Source organism: Meriones unguiculatus, chromosome 4 (assembly GCF_030254825.1).
Source record: "Meriones unguiculatus strain TT.TT164.6M chromosome 4, Bangor_MerUng_6.1, whole genome shotgun sequence".
NCBI classification, from domain to species: domain Eukaryota; kingdom Metazoa; phylum Chordata; class Mammalia; order Rodentia; family Muridae; genus Meriones; species Meriones unguiculatus.
Window position 1 is genome coordinate 88,229,053 of NC_083352.1, and position 21,357 is coordinate 88,250,409.

Consider the following 21,357-nt stretch of genomic DNA (forward strand, 5'->3'; position numbering starts at 1 on the left):
CAACGTCCCTTCGAAAATAAACAAGCGAAGAAACTGAAAGGGAGCCGTTGCCTCTGGGGACTACTTGGAGAAAGAGTTCAGCGCCGGTGCATCCGCTGCGCGTGGCTGGGCAGTCCAAGCCTCCAGCAGGTCGGATACGCTAAGCCAAACAGGATCCCCTTCGCTCCAGTTGTCACCTCCGGCCAGAGAGACCCTGATACCTTTGCAAAAAGTCCCTTACTTTTTTTTTTTTTTTTAAGTCCTTTATCTTAAGAGGACCCAGACGACCTCTGTGGCAGGGCACCCTTAGACATTTACATAGCTTACCATGTCCCCATTCTGTGCATCTTCACAGGAAACTCTGGGGCTTGGGGATGGAGACAAATGTTACTGCAGAGCCAGACATGCTGGCACACACCTGTAATCTCAGCACTCAGGGAGGCAGAGGCAGGCAGTTCGCTGTGCGTTTGAGGCCAGCCTGATCTACAAAGTCCAGGACAGTCAAGGCTACACAGAGAAATCCTGTCTCGAAAGAAAAGAAAAAAAAAAAAGGAATTCCAGTCTTGTAGATATATAGGTTAGTGAAGAAATAAATAACTGTGGGTTTGGGTTCAGACTAGTTTACTTCTTTTTAGTTTTATCAAAATGTATATCCAGGGCTGAGAGATGGCTCAGCAGTTAAGAGCACTTGCCTCCCTCACGGAGGACCAGGGTTCTGGTCCCAGCACAGCCTGTAATTTCAGTTCCAGGGCAGCTAAGCCCTCTTCTGGCCTCTGCAGGCACAAAGCATGTGCATAGTGCACAGACACAAAAACAGGCAAAACACTCATACATACAAAATAATAAAAATGCTTTATTTTTTTTTCTTGACAAAAGATAGGGTTTTATGTATCTGAGGCTGACCTCCAACTTGCTATGTAGCTGAAGATGATTTTGAACTCCTGGTTATCCTGCCTTCACCTCTCATGTGCTAGGATTGTTGAGTTATAAACTCATATTCTCTCTCATTTTTGAAATTAGAGTTGTTTTTTTGTTTGTTTGTTTGTTTGTTTTTGGAGACAAGGTTTCATTGTGTAGCCTTGGCTGTCTAGAACTCACTCTGTAGAGCAGGCTGTCCTCGAACTCAAGAGATCTGCCTGACTCTGTCTCCAGAGTACTGAGATCAAAGATGTGTGCCACCATTGCCTGTCCTGACCCTTGATAGGGTCTTGCTTTGCAATCTAGGCTGGTCTTGAACTGTTTTGTTTTTTAGTTTTTCGAGACAAGGTTTCTCTGTGTGGCCTTGACTGTCTTGGACTGGCTTTATAGACCAGACTGGCATTGAACTCACAGTGATCCTCCTGCCTCTGTCTCCTCAAGCGCTGGGATTGCAGGTGTGCAGCACACTTCTAGGTGAACTTGTCTTAAATTTTTATTTATTTATTTATTTGTTTTGAGACAGGGTTTAGGCTGGCCTTGAACTCACAGAGATCTGACTGCTTCTACCTTTCCCGGGTGTTGAGATTGTAATCCCTGTAGGTGTGTGCCACCTTGCCTAAGTTGAATTTTTGTTAATTATAGTTGTATGAGTATCTCATCTGCACGTATGTGCAGGCATCATATATGTGTCTGGCAATTGAAGAGAACAGTAAATCCTCTGGAGCTGATTCTGGTTCTAGAGACTAAACTTGGGTCCTCTGTAGGAGCAAGTGCTCTAAACCACTGAATCACCTCTCCAGCCCTGATCTTTTTTTTTTTTTCCAAGACAAGATTTCTCTGTGTAGCCTCGGCTGTACTTGGCTCACTTTGTAGATGAGGCTGGCCTCGAACTCATGGAGAGCCACCTCCCCGAGAGTTGGGATTACAGGCATGTGCCACCACAACGGCTTCTTTTTGTCTTTTTTTAAGACAGGGTTTCTCTGTGTAGTCTTGGCTGTCATGGCTTCTTTTTAAAAAATCCATTATTTAATTTTATGTGCATTGGTGTGAGGGCGTCTGATCCCCTGGAGTTACAGACAGCTATGAGCTGCCCTGTGAGCGCTAGAAATTGAAACTGCACCTTCCAGAAGAGCAGACAGTGCTCTTAGCCACTGAGCCATCTCTCCAGCCGCTGGTCTTGAACGTGTAACCATCCTGCTTCGGGCACCTGAGCACTGTGATGACAGCACGCCTCCAAACCCAGCTGTGCACCAGTTTCAAGCATACAATCCAACGAGAGTCTGGTTCACCTCTTTTAAAAACCTTAAGACTTTATTTGAAAGTGTCTTCATTAATCTGGGCATGGTGGCGCACGCCTGTGATCCCAGCACTTGGTAGGCAGAGGTAGGCAGATCTCTGTGAGTTTGAGGCTAGCCTGGTCTATAAAGCGAGTCCAGGATGGCCAAGGCTACCCAGAGAAACCCTGTCTCAAAAGAAAACCAACCAACCAACCAAACAAGCAAGCAAAAAAGTGTCTTCATTCTAAATTTAAAATCTTGGCAAGCTCTGATCCCATCCGTACCATTCATACATGCGGACACCATGGTAAGTTTTTATTTCAAAAGATCTCACTGAAAATGGTGAGATGATCTCTGTAGCTCTCAGTTCCACTCCAGAGAGGTGTGGCACCCTCAAACAGGCTGCACAGCATGGTTACTGGTGAACGCACCTTCTAGAATGTAAAACTTCGTTCTTACATTGAACAAGAAGGAATAACAGCGAGGTAAAGCTGGTGGTTTCCCACACACTCAAATTCAGTGACTTGGAGAACTTCCGACTCCATTAGCCTTGCAGATTCATGCCTATTTGTCCCCTCTCTCTTTCGTCACCATTTGGGAATTTTCTTGGAGCGTAGCATGATACTGAGATGTGACCAGTGAAATTTAACTGCACCAGGTCATGCATGATTGAATTTCCAATGCATATAGTTAAGGGGGAGTTCATAAACCTGACCACAGCAAGTTAGAGTATAAAGGAATTCAAATCCCAATCTGAAGAGGACAGGGCAGGTACTGAAGAATTCACTTGGCTGAGGTTGCAGGTTATCCTCTGTGGCTACTCATCAGGCTTTGACCTGGAGCCAGGCTTGGGAAACAGGCCATAGACACATCAGCATGACAATGGAATGACATAAAGAAGCTCTCTTGACACCGGAGGGCTCACAGGAAGCAGGAAGTTCTTCTTTATGCTCTTCCACCGGTCAAGATCTCCTTTAGGCGAGGGTGGCCTCTAACTTTTAAAGTGGCAGGATGACAGTGGGTTCCCAATCTTCCTGCCTCAAGTTCCCCAGAGCTGGGATCATAGGCATACCCCCACTACTCCTAGCTTAAATATTATTCTTTCAAGTACACGGTGCTTCAATAAGAAAATGTAGTTTTTCCCAAGGTTTAGTAAACTCCTGTAAAAGGCCAGAGGATATTTTTGGTTTTGGGAGGCAGAGTCTCTGCTGCGATGAGTAAGCTTCACAAATATATGGTGAAAGCAGGCAGGGCCAGCATCTAAGGGAATGAGTATGGTTGTGGTCTAATAAAACTTCATTCACAAAAACAGGGGACTAGGCTGGATTTGCTATTGCACATCTAATAGATGACAGTCTAGGCTAGGGTTTGTTATTTGATTTTTTGAGACAGGGTTTCTCTGTGTAGCCTTGGCTGTCCTGGATTCGCTTTGTAGACCAGGCTGGCTTTGAACTCACAGAGATCCACCTGCACCTGCCTTCCCAAGTGCTGGGGTTAAAGGCGTGTGCCACCAGGCCTGGCAACAGGATAGGTGTTAACGTGGCCTTACATAACTGAAGTTTACAGACCTCCTCAGTTATGTACCTGGCCTCAAGTTTCTTTTGTTGTATAGTGGAGCAGCTGAATCTCTGTCTTAAACTGTCAGTTCGGGTTGCGAAGAGGTCAGATGAGCTCATCGCCAAGGTGGTCCTAAGGGAGAACTGAGCAGAGTGAGGGAGGGCCTCTTGAGGTTCCTTTATGCAAATCGGATTGTTATTTCCTCCAAGGCCTGGAGAGAGAAAGGCATGTCGTCAGGCCAAATAGCATCCATGGGTACCAGTATCCCAGAGAGAGGTAGCACCAAGGGCCTGCTGTTGCTGCCTCACCTTGCTTCTTCCGTGAGCAGAAGAACAGGGGGAGGTATTAGAAGAACAGGTCTCCAGTGGGCTGTACCTTTGAGGGCTTGCTTTCCTGAGCCCAGTGCTTAGGGCTGGGATGTGTTATCTGCCCCGAAGTCCTGTGTTCATGTTCTCTTCTCAGCCCTAGAGTTTCTTCTTCTCCGCCTGCTTCTTGGAAGCTCCACTTATCCCACAGGTCTGGCTCAGGCTATGCAGCAGGTGGGGCACACTGGTTGGGCAAGTCCAATGTCAACCATCCTGTAAGCTGTCCTCCATACCGGCCGTGGCATGTGCAACCCCCACCCCCAAATAAAGAAAACGTAATTTTAAAAAATCAGCAGTAGGCCCTATTCCCATTTTACTAACGAGAAGACATAACAGACTTGCCTGAGGGGGAGCATAGAGCACCACGTGCTGACGACTCAAGAAGAGGCTGTGTGGACGGCCCAAATCCAGTCCGCGCCATCCTGTTTATTCTCTCGTCCTCGTCTGTGAAGCTTCAAAGTCCTTGTCACATGGGAGCTCTAAAAAGAGGATGATTTAGAGCAGGGGCAGACATTCCCTCCATTTTCTTGGTCTGGATACTTGGCAAAGAGGACTCAAGAGTTGGACACCTCTGCCAAGGCCGGAGTCATCAAAGAGACATTCTGAGCCCTGGGATGGAGGCTGACATCTCACCTGAGGAAAGATGTGTGCATACTGGCCTAACCCTTCCAGGGCATTCATCGGCTCACAGGACCAACACGTTGGAGACAGACAACTGGAGCTGCTTCCCAAGTGCTGTGCTCATGAAGCTCATCCTAACCGTCTTTGTGTTGGCCTCATTCACATTTAACAAGCTGCACATAGGCTCCAGAAGCAATCTTTTCACCAGTGCCTCTGAAATTGCCAGGGCTGACTCTCACTGAACTTCTTTAGCTCATATATCCATCCCTGAACCAATAGTTGTAGTCTAGAGGAGGGATCATGTCCACTGGACCGCCCAGAGTAACCATTAGAAAGACAGTGATGAAGAGAGTCCCCTGGTGGAGGCAGAAAGAAATGCAACTGGACAAAGTCCATAGGATCTAAGATCTAGCCTCAACTTGACAACTGACCACTGACCTCTGTAACATTGCTGAATTGCTGATTTAGCACAGAAAAGGTTTGTTTTTGTTTGTTTTTTTTTGTTTTCTTTTCTTTTTCTTTTTGAGAAAGGGTTTCTCTGTGTAGCCTTAGCTGTCCTGGACTCACTTTGTAGACCAGGCTGGCCTTGAACTCACAGGGATCCTCCTCAGTGCTGGGACTACAGGCATGTGACACTGTGCCTGGCTTCAGACTTGAGTTTTCTGGCTTTTTTGTCTGCCTTTCTCAGCCCACTGACCAATCCCGGCTATCTGGTGGCAAGATAGTAATCTTCAGCTCACCTGGGGATACACAGGCCCTTCTCACCAATGCTCGGCCTATTGTCCCAGTTCCCTTCTGCCCTGCCTCTCCTTCTGGTGCAGCCTTTTTCAGTCCATGCTGTTCCCTGGCAACACTGTCCTTAGTTAAGCAGAGCCTTGGCTCAGAAACTACCAGCTACTCCTTCCAGACAACTAGGCGAAGTCAACTGGGCAAAAAGTGTGTCGGCTGTCTACCTGGATTTTCTCCACTGTCTTAGTTGCTTCACTCCTTGACCCAGATTGGGCATCTTCCTCTGGGCTTTGGCTCACTTTTCTGCCGAGTGAGTCATAACTACCCAGAGACCCGTTCACAGTGGTGCTCAGCAAATGACTGTTCTGTGCATGACTTAACCTCCATGAAGGGAGACATCAGAGAAAGCAGCTCCAGTCAAGAGACATCCAGAGCCAAGCACTGCGGCGCACGCCTGAAATACTCAGGGAGGCAGAGGCAGGGGCATTTCTGTGAGTTCGAGGCCAGCCTGGTTTACAAAGTGAGTCCAGGACAGCCAAGACTACACAGAGAAATCCTGTCTTGGGGGAGAGAGAGAAAGATCCAGAGCCATGGAGAAAGTGAAGCGGAACAGAAACAGAACTGGGGACTAGAGACGTGGGTAGGAGAGAGAAGGGGCAAGATTCTCGGAGATGGAGCATGGGAGCTGTGTGGATCCAGGGACAGCAAGCAAGGCATGAGTGTTCACCAGCTGTGATAATGGTCTCTCCCCACCCCCACTCCCGGTTAAGTAAACAAGGTCCCTGTGATTTGTGTTTTGTACAGCTGAACTTTCCCTAGCAGGAGCTGCTTTGGCTGAGCGACCAATTCTGGTATAAACCCTGATGCATGATTAAAAAGGACTGGATCGGGTAGGACACGCAGATCCAAGGAGGAAACGTTCGCCTTCCCAGACCTCTTGGACAAACTTGCTAAGCTCACCAGCTGGGACCAGGGCCAGGTTTCGGCTGGAAGGAGTGAGGTTGCACAGGTAGGAAAAGGTCCACAAGGGAATACTGAGAACAAGCCAGATGGTTCTGGTTTGGGCCTGACCACTGGTGACTGATGCCCAGTGACAGGCAAGAGGCTGCAATCCGACCATGCCCACCCAGGTCCCTCCTATGCGTCAGAGCCTCCTGCAGTGGAGAACACAGCAATGATGACCAGGATGGAACGCAGATCTGGAGGGAGGGGCGTCTTTTTTTTGAGCCAGGCATGGCATGCCTATGTACATATGTTCAACCCTAACACTTCAGAAGCTGAGACAGGAGGGTCACAAGTTTTAAACCAATTTCAGCTACATAGCAAGACCCTGTTTTAAAACAAAAGGAAAAAATTCAGGCTTGGGGCAGGCACCCTTGTGATAAACAGAATGAGCAGTACGAGGCCAGTCCTGGCTGAAGAGTGAACCCTTGTCTTAAAAAAGAACCTGAAGCAAAACAAAACAAAACGAAACCCCAAAAACAAAAGCGCTAAAAAAAAAAAAAAAAAAAAAAAAGACAAGCTTCTCCCTGGACCTGCAAGAGTCATCTGCGATGCTGGGTGTGCGTGTGCAACGTCTTCTTTTCGAGGAGAGGGTCTTTAGCCTAGGCTTGACTCAAACCCAAGTGTAACTGAGGATGGCCTTGAACTCTGATCCTCCCACCCCTGGAATTACAGGATGTGCACATACACACACACACACCTGTCTATATGGCTCTAAGACAGGATGCTTCAAGCTTAGACAAGCACTCTACCAACCAAGCCATGCTTCTAACCCTTTAGTTTTATTTTTATTACATTTATTTTGTGTGCGTGAGTGAAGACATGCATGTGCCACCGTGGGTGGGTGTCGGTCAGAGGACAGCCTGTGGTGCCAGCTCAGTTCTCTCTTTCTACCATGTGGGGCCGGGAATCAAACGCGGCTCATTAGGCTTGGTGATAAAGGCCTTTAGCCTTTAAGCCTAGTGGGTGGAGATCCGGGGGGTGGGGGCAGTGATCCCTGGGGGTCACCTAAGACCTTCGGAAAACACAGATGTTTACATTATGATTCGTAACAGTAGCAGAACTACAGTTATGGAGTAGCAGCAGAACTAATTTATGGTTGGGGTCACGGCGTTAAGAACTGTACTGAAGTGTTAGGAAGGCTGAAAGCCACCGCTCTAGGCCATCTTTACCAGCCCCCAGCGGAATACCTTTACTTACTTATTTACATACTTTTAGATCTATATATATGAATGTGCACCACAAGCAAGCCTGGTTCTTGAAGAGGTCAGAAGAGGGTGCTGGATCCCCTAGAACCAGAGTCACAGATGGCTGGGAGCTGCCACGTGGGTGCATGGAACAGAACCTGGGTCCTGTGCAAAGGTCAGAAGTGCTGCTAACCACTGAGGTATGGCTTCAGCTCTTTTTAAAGGTACAGTCCAAGCTGGCTCAAACCTTTGATCCTCATCCTTGGCAGTATTTTGATAACCAGAATTGCTACCCTAACAGACTTTTTCCCCCCTCATTTGGTGTCAGGAACTGCAGGCTGACCTGGAACTTGCTATACAGCTAGGGAAAAGCTTGAGCTTCTAATTCCCCTGTCCACCTTCCCAATACTGAGATCGCAGGCGCGCATCAGCATTCCACTTGGTGTGGTGCTGAGAACCGAACCCATGCCCTTGCGTACACTGGGCAAGGGCTCTTGTTTTGAGACAGGGTCTTGCTATGTAGCCCAGGCAAGCTTGCTGTTGGCTAAGGAGTCCAGGCCTGGGGCTCCGAGTAATCCTCAGCCTGCCAAGTGCTGTGAGTACAGGCCTGCACCACAGCTCCTGGCTCCCAGGCAGAGCTTTTAGAATGCAGCTCTACCTGGCTGGCTGCAAAAGCTGGACAAGGTACAACCTTGCTGTTTACTCTTGTGCACAAGGTGGCTGGCAACACCCGCCCACAAACAGGAGTGTCTGGTGGCTGCCTGGCACCCACCTGGTGCTTAATAATGGCAGCTATCGTAACTCTGGCCAGCAGTAGTCTCCTACAAGGAACCGTTTGCTGTTGTTTTATTTCTTTGGTTTTTCGAGACAGGGTTACTCTGTGTAGCCTTGGCTGTTCTGGACTCACTTTGTAGACCAGGCTGGCCTCAAACTCACAGAGATCCACCTGCCTCTGCCTCCCTGAGTGCTGGGATTAAAGGTGGGTGTTACCGAGCCTTTACAAGGAACTTAATAGGTTTGTACGAAGAAGGTTGAGCAGCCAGGGAGCAGATCTTCATTATCCACCTGATTTTATTCTTTATTACAACGGGCTAAGCCACCAAACTCATGATCTGAACTTTTTTTATTTTCTGAAATGAAACCATTGTACATTGTACAAACAATATCTACTGATGGAATAAATAAGTGAAAAATTATACTGCTGTACAACACACCAAAAAAAAAAAATTGTAAGAGGAAAAAAAAATTAGGTAACAGTGAAAAAAGGTCTTTATACCTCTAACCAGGTCCTCGGCAATACTTAACATTCCAAACCATGACACGGTCTGATGACGGGCAGTCCCCACCCTCTAAGAATCCGTCTATACAGCCTTCCGGGATGTGGGTATAAGTGCCCGCACTTTGTGGAATGTGTAGCCGCCATTCCCCCAGCTTCAAGTTCTGGGGGAACTTTGCCCTGGGAGCCCTTTAGGCCATGGGGCCTGATGTCCACGGAAGGCATTTGCTTAGGATCCCCTGCCCGTGGCTCGGCCAGATGAAAGGTCTTAGATTCAGTGGTGGGGACGAGGGCGAGGGGTTCAGGGGTGGGACCACCGGGCTCCAGAGAGAGGACCGTGGCAGGGAAGGAAGCACATTGGATTTTGCAGTCTGACCGCTCCGCGTGGAAGGCTTTCCTGGCCAGCGTGGAGTGCAGGGCTGCTGGCTCTTTGCCTGGCGCGGCCGTTGGGGAGCGTCCGAATGGTCCTCATCAACGGCCCATTCCTACCTTCAGGCACTTCAGAGAAAAACTAATGACAGCCTCGGTACCGTGGACCTCACTGTTGTCTCCATCCTTGACTGCGTCAGCTCCTCCTGACTGTCCGGGGAGGCTGCAGTGGCCAGAAGAGGTGCAGGCGGCCTGGCCGCTCTGCCAGCTCTGTGGATGGAGGTGTTGGGTTTTCCCTCAGCTGTTTACCTGGTAACCTCTCGTTTCCCAGAAAAAGAAATGAATATCCAAATTCATCTTTCACCGACATGGAGCTTTGCTGCAAAAGAAAAATGTTGCCCTAACTCTAGAATCTGGAGGTAAAGCCGCCTTGACCTTGAGATAGGTTGGAGGTCATACATCTAGCTGCTTTCCAGCAAAGATGCAGAATACAGTTCCTTACAGAACTGCCTGCCTGAGGGGCAAAATCGCTAAGTACAAAAGAAAAATAAAATTTTAAAGACAGAAACATTTTAGCATTGCTAACTTCAACATTAAGATTTTCAAAGTTTTTTTTTTTTCTTCCCTTATTTCAGGAGATATTTTTTGCATGAGGTATTTAAAATTCAGGAACATTTTGATTCTTCTTGAAGTATAGGAAATAGACAGCTCCCTTGAAAGCAAAAGAAGAAAGAGGAGCTGTCCCCTCATAAACTCTTAGAAAATGGAGCCTGGCAGACACTTCTCATGGTGTTCGGGAGAAAGATCCACACGTCAAAAGGAGGTACCTGAATATGCACCAGTTAGCAAACAAAACAAAACAAAAACAAAAAACACCCCGCCCCCCCCAACAAACAACTCATAGGGAGTTAGAACTCCAGTGCAGTAAGAAAGCGTAGGGGAAGCTTTAAGGTCTGAGGGGTCCCGTAGAGGAATTAAGAGCAAACCAGGCCTCAGAACTCAACAGTTGGGCAGTCCGTCCGAGGAGGCGGGGTCTCCACCAAGTGACAGAAAGCTGTCTCCGTGCAAGCGAGAGCAGGGGAAGGGGGAGCCTTGGTGGCTCCTCTCTGGGGGGTGTGCAAATCTTCCCAGTTCCTTCGGTGCCTTGTTTCTGGCCTTTGAGGCCCAAGCATTCGGGTCCGCTCCCCGGTGGAGACCGACAGCACGTGCTGGGAATGAGGCTCCATCCACCTGTTGCCTCTGAGAGCCAGGACATGATGCCAGAAGCATCTCGCCTGGGATTTTTTTTTGGGGGGGGGGCAGGGACAAAGGGCAGCAGGTTTCCATGGATTTGAAATCCAAGCTATGTCCCATGGGAGAGTTCAGCACCAGCTATCCCCGCCGCCTGCTCCTAACCTCCGCAGCCCTGTACTACCCTAAGGAGACTAGCTTGCAGTCAGTCGTTTTGTCTTCGGAGGGCCTGGAGAGAGCAGTGCCAGTGGTGGCTATCGTAGGGGCAGAGAGGGCAGAAGTGCCAGAAGAAGCTAAAGGCTTTGCATGTCGCTCTGGGCCTCTGTGGCTTGCCAACCCCTAGCCTCCACAGCCCCAGGAGGTGAGGGCATGCCCTGAACCAAGGAGGCCAGCCCTTGGGAAATGGGGTTGACATGTGCAGCCCAAGGGGCCCTGGAAGTTGGGGCTCAGGGTGTGCCCGAACACTGCCCACTTGAACCAGGAGCCACTGGAAGGTGCCTAATCTCCTGCCCGCTGTGCCCTGCCAGCTCTGAAGCAGTCTTGAGGCAGGAAGCGGGCAGCAGCCAACCAAAACAAGTGAGCGGTTTGCCATGAGAGATGCAAAAAACCAGGATGCATGCCAGAGGTCACCTCTAGGGTACAAGGCACAAAAAAAGAAAGCGGAAGGAATTGGTTGAAGAGTCAAAAGCCCCTATGAAAAGCAAATTCCTGATTGGCACCACCCTCAAATAGCTTATATCATTAAATAGAGAAGTGGGGCGGGAGGGGGTGGGAGTGGGGGTGGGGGGGATACAGCAGCAACACAAATGTAATCTTGGCTTCCGAGACAGTGTGCAGACACTCCTGAGCTGTCCACCCACCTCCCCAAGGACAGTCACTTGAAGGTTCGAGTTTTTCGCTTCACAGCAGACAGAGATCGTCAGTGTCTGAGAAGTTCCGCCGCTCTAGGTTTTTTTCTTGTTTGTTTGTTTGTTTTTGTTTTTTTTTTTCTTTTCTTGGATTTGCACTTAGTAAACTTGAAACGTTAGTTCTGTTCGCACCCAAGAGGAACCGCTTGGGCAATGGTCTAGAATTAAGCCTGCTGATGTACCTGCCATGACACATGGACCAAAGAGTTCCACTGGCCATCTACATCTCTTCAGAGTTCTGTTGCAAGGCTTCCAGCTTCATCTTTTTAGAGGGCGGTGCTCCTTCCAAGTCCTTTTAGGGGGAGAGAAGAGAAGTGAGCAGGGGCAGCATAAGCAGGGAGGGCAGCCAGGACAGAGGTGGGCCAGCGGGAAGAGAGAGAGAGAGAACTGAGCTATTGGGGGAGGAAGGAGGCTCCGGACACACGGAGAACTTTAAATACCAACGCTTCGGAGAGCACTCCAAGCCCACCGGCCCTAACACCACTGTCACTCTGAACCACCACACACGCCATTCCCTGTGGGTTTTGAGCTCTGTTGCCTTTGACTGCAAACAGCCTGGACCAAGCTTCCCTTGTGACTAGTCTCCTGTCTGTGATGCATTGTAGAGGAAAGCACCCGAGCACAAGGTTTGGTTCTGCAACCCTACCTCTATCCCTAAGACGGTTTCCCGAAAAGCCAGAGCTGTTCTGCTGCATGGACTACTGTCCCTTAGGTTACACGTAGGCACCTGGCTTGGGGCAGATGCTCAGCATTTGTTGACTGGACTTGTAGACATTGTTCTGAGGAAAGTGGTCTGTTATTGTCACCGAATCCCCAAGAAGTCTTTTCTTTTGTTACAGCCCCCTCCTTCCATCTGCCACAACCCTCTGTTACCTACTGTAGCTGTTAGAGTCTGTCTGTCTCTCTGAGCTGCCTCTATATAAGTGTCATCCAACATCACCTGAGCCTACTCCGTAAGCTGTACGCCACTGGTGGGAACAAGGCTTCCAACACTTGCTTCCCTGACTTTAAAATGCAAGGCCTACCTCTTACCAAGGCTGGGAAGGCTGGGTGACTGGCTCCCTCCCTCCGCCATCCTATTATGTTTGAGACAGCTTTCTCTCCAGGCCTGGTGCCCTTATTCTTTTGTTTTTGTTTTTCAAGACAGGGTTTCTCTGTGTAGCACTGGTTGTCCTGGACTCACTCTGTAGACCATGCTGGCCTCGAACTCACAAAGATCTGCCTCCTGAATGCTAGGATTAAAGGTGTGCACCACCACTGCCCAGGTTCCCAGTGCCCTTCTTGCACCTAGGTTGGCACCTCTTCATCATAGTTAGCACAACACCCACTAAAGAGCTGGTCCTATTCCAGGCAGCAGGGACACAGGCCAGGCTTGGCAGAGAAGTATGGAATCTCAGTAAGTCTCCTAGGGTGTCTTTGAACTTGTGATCTCCTCCCTCAAGTTCCCAAGGGATTGATTATTGGTGTGCACCGCCAGTTGTCTGGGGCTGGATATGAACCTCAGGCTAGACTCCATCATATGTGCCTCCTGCCCCTGGGCCTTGGGTTTGTATTGAACAATCCAAGAATGGTGACACTTAGGTACAACACAGAAGGGGTCTGAGTAGGGGCTGGATCACATGTAAAGTTCCAAAGAATAATTTGACCTTTAGGTTTCTGAGGTTGTATCTTCCTTAAAGGATGTGGGGTCACTAGGATGAAGGGATGCTTTCATGGGACCCAAGTAAATACCATCACCAAGCTGAGACTAGAATGACAGACACCCAGAGGCTTCTTGAAGCAGAACCACATGGCCCTCACATCACTGTGGCCCCAGGTGACACAGGCTTATACTTTCAGCTGCTGCTCAATGGAGGAACAGCATTCCAGCGTGCTACCTCGGAGAAGCCCAGCCCCACCCCACTGAGGCCTGGCTGCAGGTACCTGAGAGGCTGCTGAAGGTTCAGCTGCCAAGCCCGACTCCACAGATGGCTGCCGTTCCACTTTTTCTGAGCTGTTCACTGAGTTTTCCATCGAAGACTGTGAATTCTGCTCGTCAGAAGCATCTGAGCAAAAACAGACGCTGTTTTCAGACACAAGAGAAGTAGCAGTAGATGTACCAAGTACTAAAAATACCCAGATCTGGGTAGTTTTGTGGCTCAGGGCTTCTGGAGCTAAAGGGGCTAAAGCTTGGGAAGTTTCTTGGTTACAAGCTGGCAAGGCAATCCACAAGTGGGCTCTATGGGCCTCCCACCCTCCTTCTCTCTCTCATCAGTGTCTGGTGCCCTCTGCTGGGCAACTGGCACTACAGCAATCATGGCTGTCCCCTTGCTCCAACAGGGAAGCCACAGCCATGGAGACTTCACCAGGCTTTTGTAGAGAGCTAGCGTTCTCCTAACGTCAGAGGGAGCTGAAAACAAAGCTCTTCCACAAGTTTTCTATTTTTATTTCACGTGGATGGGTGTTGTGCCTGAATCTCTGTCTGTGTGCCACATGTGTGCCTACTGCCTGCGGGGGCCAGGGCTTCTTGAGGACGTTGGATCCCCTGCAACTGGAGTTACAGATGGCTCTGAGTCACCAAGCGCTTGCTGGGAACCGAGCCCGGTCCTCTGCAAGAGCAGCAAATGCTCTTAACTGTTGAGAAATCTCTCCAGCCTCGAATCTTAAAAAAAATAATAATAATAATAAAGAAAGAAAGAAAACAAAAAACTCACATTTGTTTATTCAGTGGACATGCCTGCATGCCCCAGTGCATATATGGAGGTCGGAGGACAGCGTGGTGAGCTCTCTCCTACCATGTGCCTGGCGATTGAACTCAAGCTGTCAGGCTTGGTGACAAGCAGCTTGACCCGTTGAGTCATCTTGCTGGCTGCCACCCTTTGCCTTTGAGACAGGTCTCAAAGCTGCTAGGCCAGCCTCAGACGCCATGGGTAGCTGAGGATGACCTTCAACTTTGGGTCCTATGGACTCCACCTCCTGAGTGCTGGGGTCCACACGTCACTACCACAGTCAGTTTATCTGGTGCTGCAAACCAAACCCAGGGCTTTGGGCATACCTGGCCCAGTGAGAACTCTGCCAGCTGAACTGTCCCTAGCCCAACATTTCTCTTAACAATAAGGATGAATCTGGTGACCCAAGCAATGGCCAACGCTGGGGGGGGGAAGGCATAGCTAAACCCAACCGAAAGCTAAGATACACGTAACCAGTATTTTAAGGTGCTTGGCCCCACCTTTCTAGAGTGTTCCCTCATATACATAGAATTTTTTTTTTAAATCTCTCTAGATGGCAATGGCACAGATATTTGCACATGTTTACAAATTCTCTACACACAAGAGTCTGGGAAGAAATCATTTATCTGATGATATTAATCAGCTTGGCTATTTGCCATGCCTCTGTCGCCCTCTCACCCTACAAATTTTTTTTTTTTTTTTTGGCAGAAGGAAGGTGTATGTTGGGAGAGGTGATGTGAGCTTGGAAGAGGATCATTGAAGTTTATCTAGAGATTCTGGGACGCATGGAAGGAGACACTACAAAATCCATCTGGGCCTGGGCTGCTCACACATGGCCCCCATGACAGGCCACCCTGACTTTATTTAAATTTTATTTGTAATCATTGGAGAAGGGTATGTGCACCTCCGTGAGGGAGTCCACAGAGGCTACCGGTGTCGGATCCCCGGGAACTAGAGTTCAAAGTGGTACTAAGCGACCCAACACGGGTGCTGGGAATCTAACTCAGCCACTCTTAACTGCTGAACCATCTCTCCAGGCCTCACCCTGGTTTAAAAAAACAAAAACAAACAAACAAACAAAAAAACAAAAAAAAAACAAAAGCATTATAGTAATGTTGGAAAAAAAGCCCAAGCAACCACAGCCTACTTTCTGAGGCAGAGGACTGGTAAAGAACAAAGCCCAGGCATGAACCGAAAACCATGAAGTGCTGTGGCACACAGCCAGGGGCCGTCTAGCACCTGTGGCAGGTGGGGTGCAGACAGTGACAGGGCAGGGCCAGTACCAGGGCCAGCGCCCTGCCACTACCCACACCAGCAGCCTGCCTTCACGTGGCCGGTCATGTAGCACTGGGCTTTCTAATGGCCACGAGATGGTGCTCCACATACAACCTGGGGCACAGAAGGAGTCAGTCTGGAGGCAGATTTAAGTTCAAACACCGGGACCCGGTACTTCCTAAGATCTCCGCCACCCCTATAAAAACAAGGTTGACAAAGCCACGCTGTCCAGTGACTTTGAGGATTACGTGGAACGGCATGGACAGATCCCAAACTGGCCAGTCATGGAGGCACACGGTTACAAACCTAGCATTTGCAAGGCTGGGGCAGGGGGATCAAAAGTTCAAGGCCAGTCTAGGCTGCATAGTGACAACTTGTCTCAAAAGCAACCCCTCAAATACAAACTAACCCTCGATGGGAGTCACTGGTGGATCATTTAGGACACAGACTTGAACTTTCTCAGTTTGCCTTGAAAATGCATGTTGATGGGACCTGAAGAGATGGCTCTGAAGAACACTGGCTGTTCTTCCAAAGGTCCTGAGTTTAATTTCCTATACAGTAACCACATGGTGGCTCACACTATCTATAATGAGATCTGGTGCCCTCTTCTGGTGTGCAGGCATATATGCAGGCAGAATATTGTATAAATAATAAATAAATCTTTTTAAAATCCATGTTAATGGCAGTTTCTCAAAAACTTAAACATGACCTATATTTTAAAAAAAATATTTATTTATGTATTTTATGTGTGAGCACTCTATCTGCATGTACACCTGCATGACAGAAGGAGGCATCAGACCCCAGTATAGATGGTTGTGAGTCACCATGTGGTTGTCAGGGATTGAACTCAGGACCTCTTGAAGAGCAGACAGTGCTCTGAACCACTGAGCAATCTCTCCAGCCCCTACATTTTTTTTTTTTCCTGAGACAGGGTCTCTGTGTATAGCCCAGCAGGCCTGAGACTGACTCTGTAGACCAGGCTGGCTTTGAATTCAGAGGTCTGCCCGCCTCTGCCTCCCCAGCACATTCGCCACCACACTTGGCCTAACCCAGAAATTTTACTTTCAAAAGGACTGAAAACCAGGGACTCAAAGAGTCTTGAATATGAATGCCACAGCGGCACCATTCACAAAGGTGACTACAACGATGGGAAGAGCCAAACAGAAATAAAACATGGTCTTTCTTGACAGTGCATTATTACCCAGTCATAAAAGGGAACAAAGAAAGACCGGCGAGATGGCTCAGGGGGTGAAAGTTCTAGCCACACAAATCTAAAAACCAAGATTTGTTCCCCAGAACCCGTGTAAAAATCAGAACGTGGTGGCAGGCCTCTGCAATCCCAGCATTCCTATGCTATGGGAGGTAGAGACAGGAGACTGGCTCAGAGGCTCAACGGCCGGCTCGCCTGGATTCCACAACTCAGCACCAGAAACAACAGAGACCCAGACTCGCCAGGGTGGCAGGAAGGGCACACGTTGTTCTTCATGAGAAATGTCCACAACAGGTCAAAACCCAAGCACGCACGCACGCACTGCACTGCACTGCACTGCACTGCACAGGAACGCTGAAGTAAGGCACGGAGAGGGATTATGCAGTTTCTCTGTGGACTGAGGAAGACGTGCTGGAACTAGACAGGTGACAGAACACTCTAGATGCCAGTGAACTGTTTTTCACCTAGAAATGGTTCATTCTAAGTGAACCAATCTTTTTTTCTTTGGGGTCCTGGGTTGAGCCCAGGTTTTCTCGCAGACTAAGCATGGTACCTGTAGCTGAGCTTTACCACCCCCAAAATGATTTGTTTCATGTGACTTTCTGTTTTGCTTGTTTGTCTCTTTTTGGAGATGGGTTTTTACAATGAAGCTATGAAGCCATGAAGCCCCGGCTCGCCTCAGATCCGTGATCTTCCTGCTTTAGCTTCTTGGGTACTGGGATTATAGGTGAGCAACACCAGGCCTGGGGCCTGGATTTCATGCTACTAGAAAGGAGAAGCTGGGGCCGGGGAAATGGTTCCGAAGACCTGGGCTGGATTCCCAGCACCCATGCTGTGGCTGGAAATCACCAGTAATGTCAGTTCTTCTGACTTCTGGGAGCACCAGCCGTAACCATGTGTACACACACTTACAGGCAGAACACTCACACACAAAAGTGTTCTTAAACAGGAAAAGCTATAGGGCCAGGCACAGTGGCACTCAGGATCTCCATGAGTTCTCAGCCAGCAGCACTACATAGTAAGGCCTTGTCTAAAAAAAAGCATGTGGGTGTGGGGGATAGAGGTCAGAAGTTCAAGACTAGCCCTTGCTGCTACACGATACTCTGCTTAGAAAGAAAGGAAGAAAAAAAATCCACATTAATTTTGTATTCTACTTCATAATCTGTTTGTTAGCTTTAACAAAACACATTTTTGACTGACCTAAAAAGTCTGCCTTATCGGTGTCTTTGCCTCTGTGACCACAGTTTGTTTTCTGCATGCACTGAGCTCTGCAGATGGAGGGGGAGGAGGCCTTGCTGCTCCCAAGACATCCAAGTCACCAGAGATTTAGAGATCCACGCTGCCCGCTTGCTGGCAGAGGCATGCCCAGGCTCGAGGCTTCCTTGAGAGCCGGGCCTGCGGGCTCAGAGGGAGCCAGTGGTGCAGCTCGCAGCGTGCCAGGGCTCAGGACAGCAGGCTGTTCTCTGAGCGTCCTGGTGCTTCTGGAACTCACCCAGGGGAAATTATTTTCCCGGGGCCTAAATTTAGTCCAGGGAGCTTGGCCATTATGTCATTCCCTGAGCTCACACAGCAGTAAACAAGTTCAAAGCAAGGTCAGCAGCTGGTGGCCGACACACCCCGTCCCAGTTTGCCCACCTGTGGGGAGGACACATGGGTCCTGTGCTGTACCCTCTCATGGGGAGCTGGGCCAGGTGGGTACAAGCCCAGAGGTCTGAGATGAGTGGGAGACTCTGGCAGGATTCCCATCTGGGCTATACAGCTTCTGGAGCAGCAGGGGTGTGGGGGGAGAGAAGATGGCCGCTACAGAGCCTCACCACAATTAACTCTTACAGCTAAGCCGAAACTGGGAAAGAGGACCCAGATGCGAAATACGTGGGAAATAGGGCCATCGCCGGACGGCAGGGTAGGAAAGGAGCTGAGGTGGATCCAGACATGACCACAGCTGCCCCAGCAACCTCAGAACAACTCCCCCAACAGAGGGGGAATGAGGGGGCTCTCCAAGGCTCTCCAGCTCCTTCCTCCACCCCAGAATTCTGCCGAGCTCTTTGCAGATATCTCCACTTCCTTCATTCCTTGCTACAACCTGAGAAAGGAAACCACTTTTATCTGTCCCATTTTAAAAACAAGAAAGCTGGTGGGTGCAGGGGAGTCGATGCTGCCGGTCTAGGGCCATCGGCAGGGAACTGCAGGTCAGCTGTGGCCGTGGCCCAGCCCAGCCCCTCCACCTCTGCCTAAAGCATCTAACCAGCAAGATGCTGGGAAGCCTAGCGGGCATGCCCTGACTGGAAGGGCCCCCCAAGGTGAGATGAGAGGTCGTGCCCACAGAGGTAAATGGCAGAGGGCTTTAGCAAAGCCACCAGGGAAATGACCAGGAAACTTCCTTTTGTGTTGTGTGTGCCATACTAGGGGGCAGGGAGCTACTGGTAGAAATCAGGGAGCTCTGTAGCATCCTAAACATGCGGAACAGCCCCACAGCAAAGAATTCCTCAGTCTCCAAAGCCAACAGTGCTGAGGCTCGGAACCCTTGCTCCAGCAGAGTCGTGTTATCCGCGATCTCCTTGGAGGGAAAGCCAGCAGGACCGACACATTTGTGTGTGTGTGTGTGTGTGTGCGTGCGTGTGTAGGGTGTGGGATTCAAGGCCTCATGCATGGTAGGCAAGCTACGCTGTTGCTTCGTGGCGGGGACGAATGCAGCCACAGGAGACCTGGGGTGGAAGAGACTCACTCCCTTCTACATCCTAACATCTAAACCACTGCCTGTATGCTGGAGGTTTGGGTTTTTGTTTTGTTTTTCGAGACAGGGTTTCTCTGTGTAGCCCTGGCTGTCCTGGAACTCTCTCTGTAGACCAGGCTGGCCTCTAACTCACAGAGATCCGCCTACCTCTGTCTCACAAGTGCTGGGATTAAAGATGTGTGCATCCACCACCTGGCACTGCTGGTGAGTTTATATGTCAGCTCGATGCAAGCTAGAGTTATCTGGGAAGAAGGAAACTTAATTGAGAAGATGCCCCCATTAGAATGGCCTGTGGACACGCTGTAGGGCATTTCCTGAATCGGTAGGAGGCCCTGCCGGCTGTGGGCAGCGCCACCTCTGCTCAGGTGGTTCTGGGTGCTGTAAGAAAGTGGGCTGAGTTGCTGAAGAGCAAGCCGGTAAGCAGCACCCCTCCATGGCTTCCGCTGCAGGTCCTCCCTCCAGGTTCCTGCCCTCATTTCCTTTGACGACAGACTATGGGACGGAACTGAGACTCTTTCCTCCCAAAGCTGTTTTTGGTCACGGTGTTTGATCACAATAAAAACCTAGCTGAGGCCCTCTGTCTACCGACCCACACATCCACTTCTTCCCTACCCAAGGGCCAACCTCGCACACAGGCCTCTTGCCCTCAGGACTCCTCCAGCAGAAGCCTGGTCTGCATATTCCCCAGCCCACCCTCCTGGTCAGGTGGGCCTTCTAAATTCCTGCTTCCAGCCTCTGCTCCGCACTCTCTCACGGGCTCCCTCACACACGGCTCTATGGCCAGTCTGTCACTCCAACTTTCCGCACTCTGCTCCCGTCACATCTCTTGGGAACTTGGTCCCTCTGACTGGACTAGCTGCCCTTCTGTAACATCAATTCATCCTTTAAGTCTGGGTCAGACGGCAAAACTACCAAGAAGGCTTCCCAAGGCCTCCAGGCTCTCTTTACCATGACCATGACCTCAGAAGTCCCCTGGCCTAGGCAACAACATGGATGAGTCAAGTGGAAAACAATGTGGGGAAAAAAAAAATCTCTTCTTCAAAGAAATAGCGCTTCTCCAGGTTAACCTTGAACTCAGTACGTGACCAATGGTGACTCTGAACTTCTTTCTGGCCCTCCTACTGCCATCTTTCAAGTGGTAGGGTTACAGGTAGGCACCACCAGCACACCCAGTTAAAAGGTACTGGGGATAGAATCCATGGCTTCTTGCATGTTAGGCAAGCACTCTCCCAACTGAACTATATCCCCAGTGTCCGTCCCCCCACCTCCTGTGTGTGTGTGTGTGTGTGTGTGTGTGTATGAGACAGATAATGAGGATTAAACCTATGGTCTTTGCATGTCTGGCAAGAGTTCTAAAATTGAAATACATCTTTAGCCTTTTATCTATTTTTTTTTAGATTTTAAATGTATAAGCATTTTCACTAGATGTAAGTGTACCACATACATACTGTGCCCTTGGAGGCCAAAAGAGGGCACTGGATTGTATCCCCTGGAACTGGAGCTACAGGCAGTTGTGAGCTATCTAATGTGGGATTCAAACTTGGGTCCTTTGTAAGAGCAACCAATGCTCTTCACTGCTGAACCAGCTCTCCAAGTTTCTTTGTTTTGTTCTACAGCTCAGAATTCTGTAGCCCAGGCTGGCCTCAAACTGGCCACCTCGTGCCATCCTCCACTGGACTGGGATTACAGCTCTCTGCCGCCACACCCTTTGATCAGTCCTGGTGGTACCTCTTCTGCTCCTGCACTGGCCTAGCCACCACACGCTCCGACAGACAACGGCTTCAGACTCATGACGGTGTTGCCACCTCCACTCTAAGCATTACATCATCGTTTCTCAACTCTTCAGGCGATGTCAGCCCCTGCCTGTCTCACTGCCCACAGGAGGCCAGGGGCTATGATTTTGTAAGACCACCGCATGTGAAGCAGAGCACCCTCTCTGACTCTAGCTTTCTTTCCCAGTCCATTACTTCGCTTGGTTGCCACGCTAACTTTGCCTCTGCCTCAGGACCTCC

General features: G+C 49.5%; 1 protein-coding gene across 2 annotated transcripts in view; it reads right to left on the reverse strand.

The window, feature by feature from the left end:
• Positions 1–8,740: 8,740 nt before the first annotated feature.
• Positions 8,741–21,357, reverse strand: part of Bcl7a (BAF chromatin remodeling complex subunit BCL7A) — a 32,429-nt gene continuing 19,812 nt past the window's right edge. For both annotated transcript variants that reach the window (XM_060382388.1, XM_021631372.2), the window contains 2 exons: positions 13,342–13,463; positions 8,741–11,710 (listed from right to left, as the gene is read on the reverse strand). In XM_060382388.1, the coding sequence (XP_060238371.1) occupies positions 11,639–11,710; positions 13,342–13,463 (194 nt within the window). In that variant the 3' untranslated portion in view covers positions 8,741–11,638. The remainder of the gene's footprint in view (positions 11,711–13,341; positions 13,464–21,357) is intronic.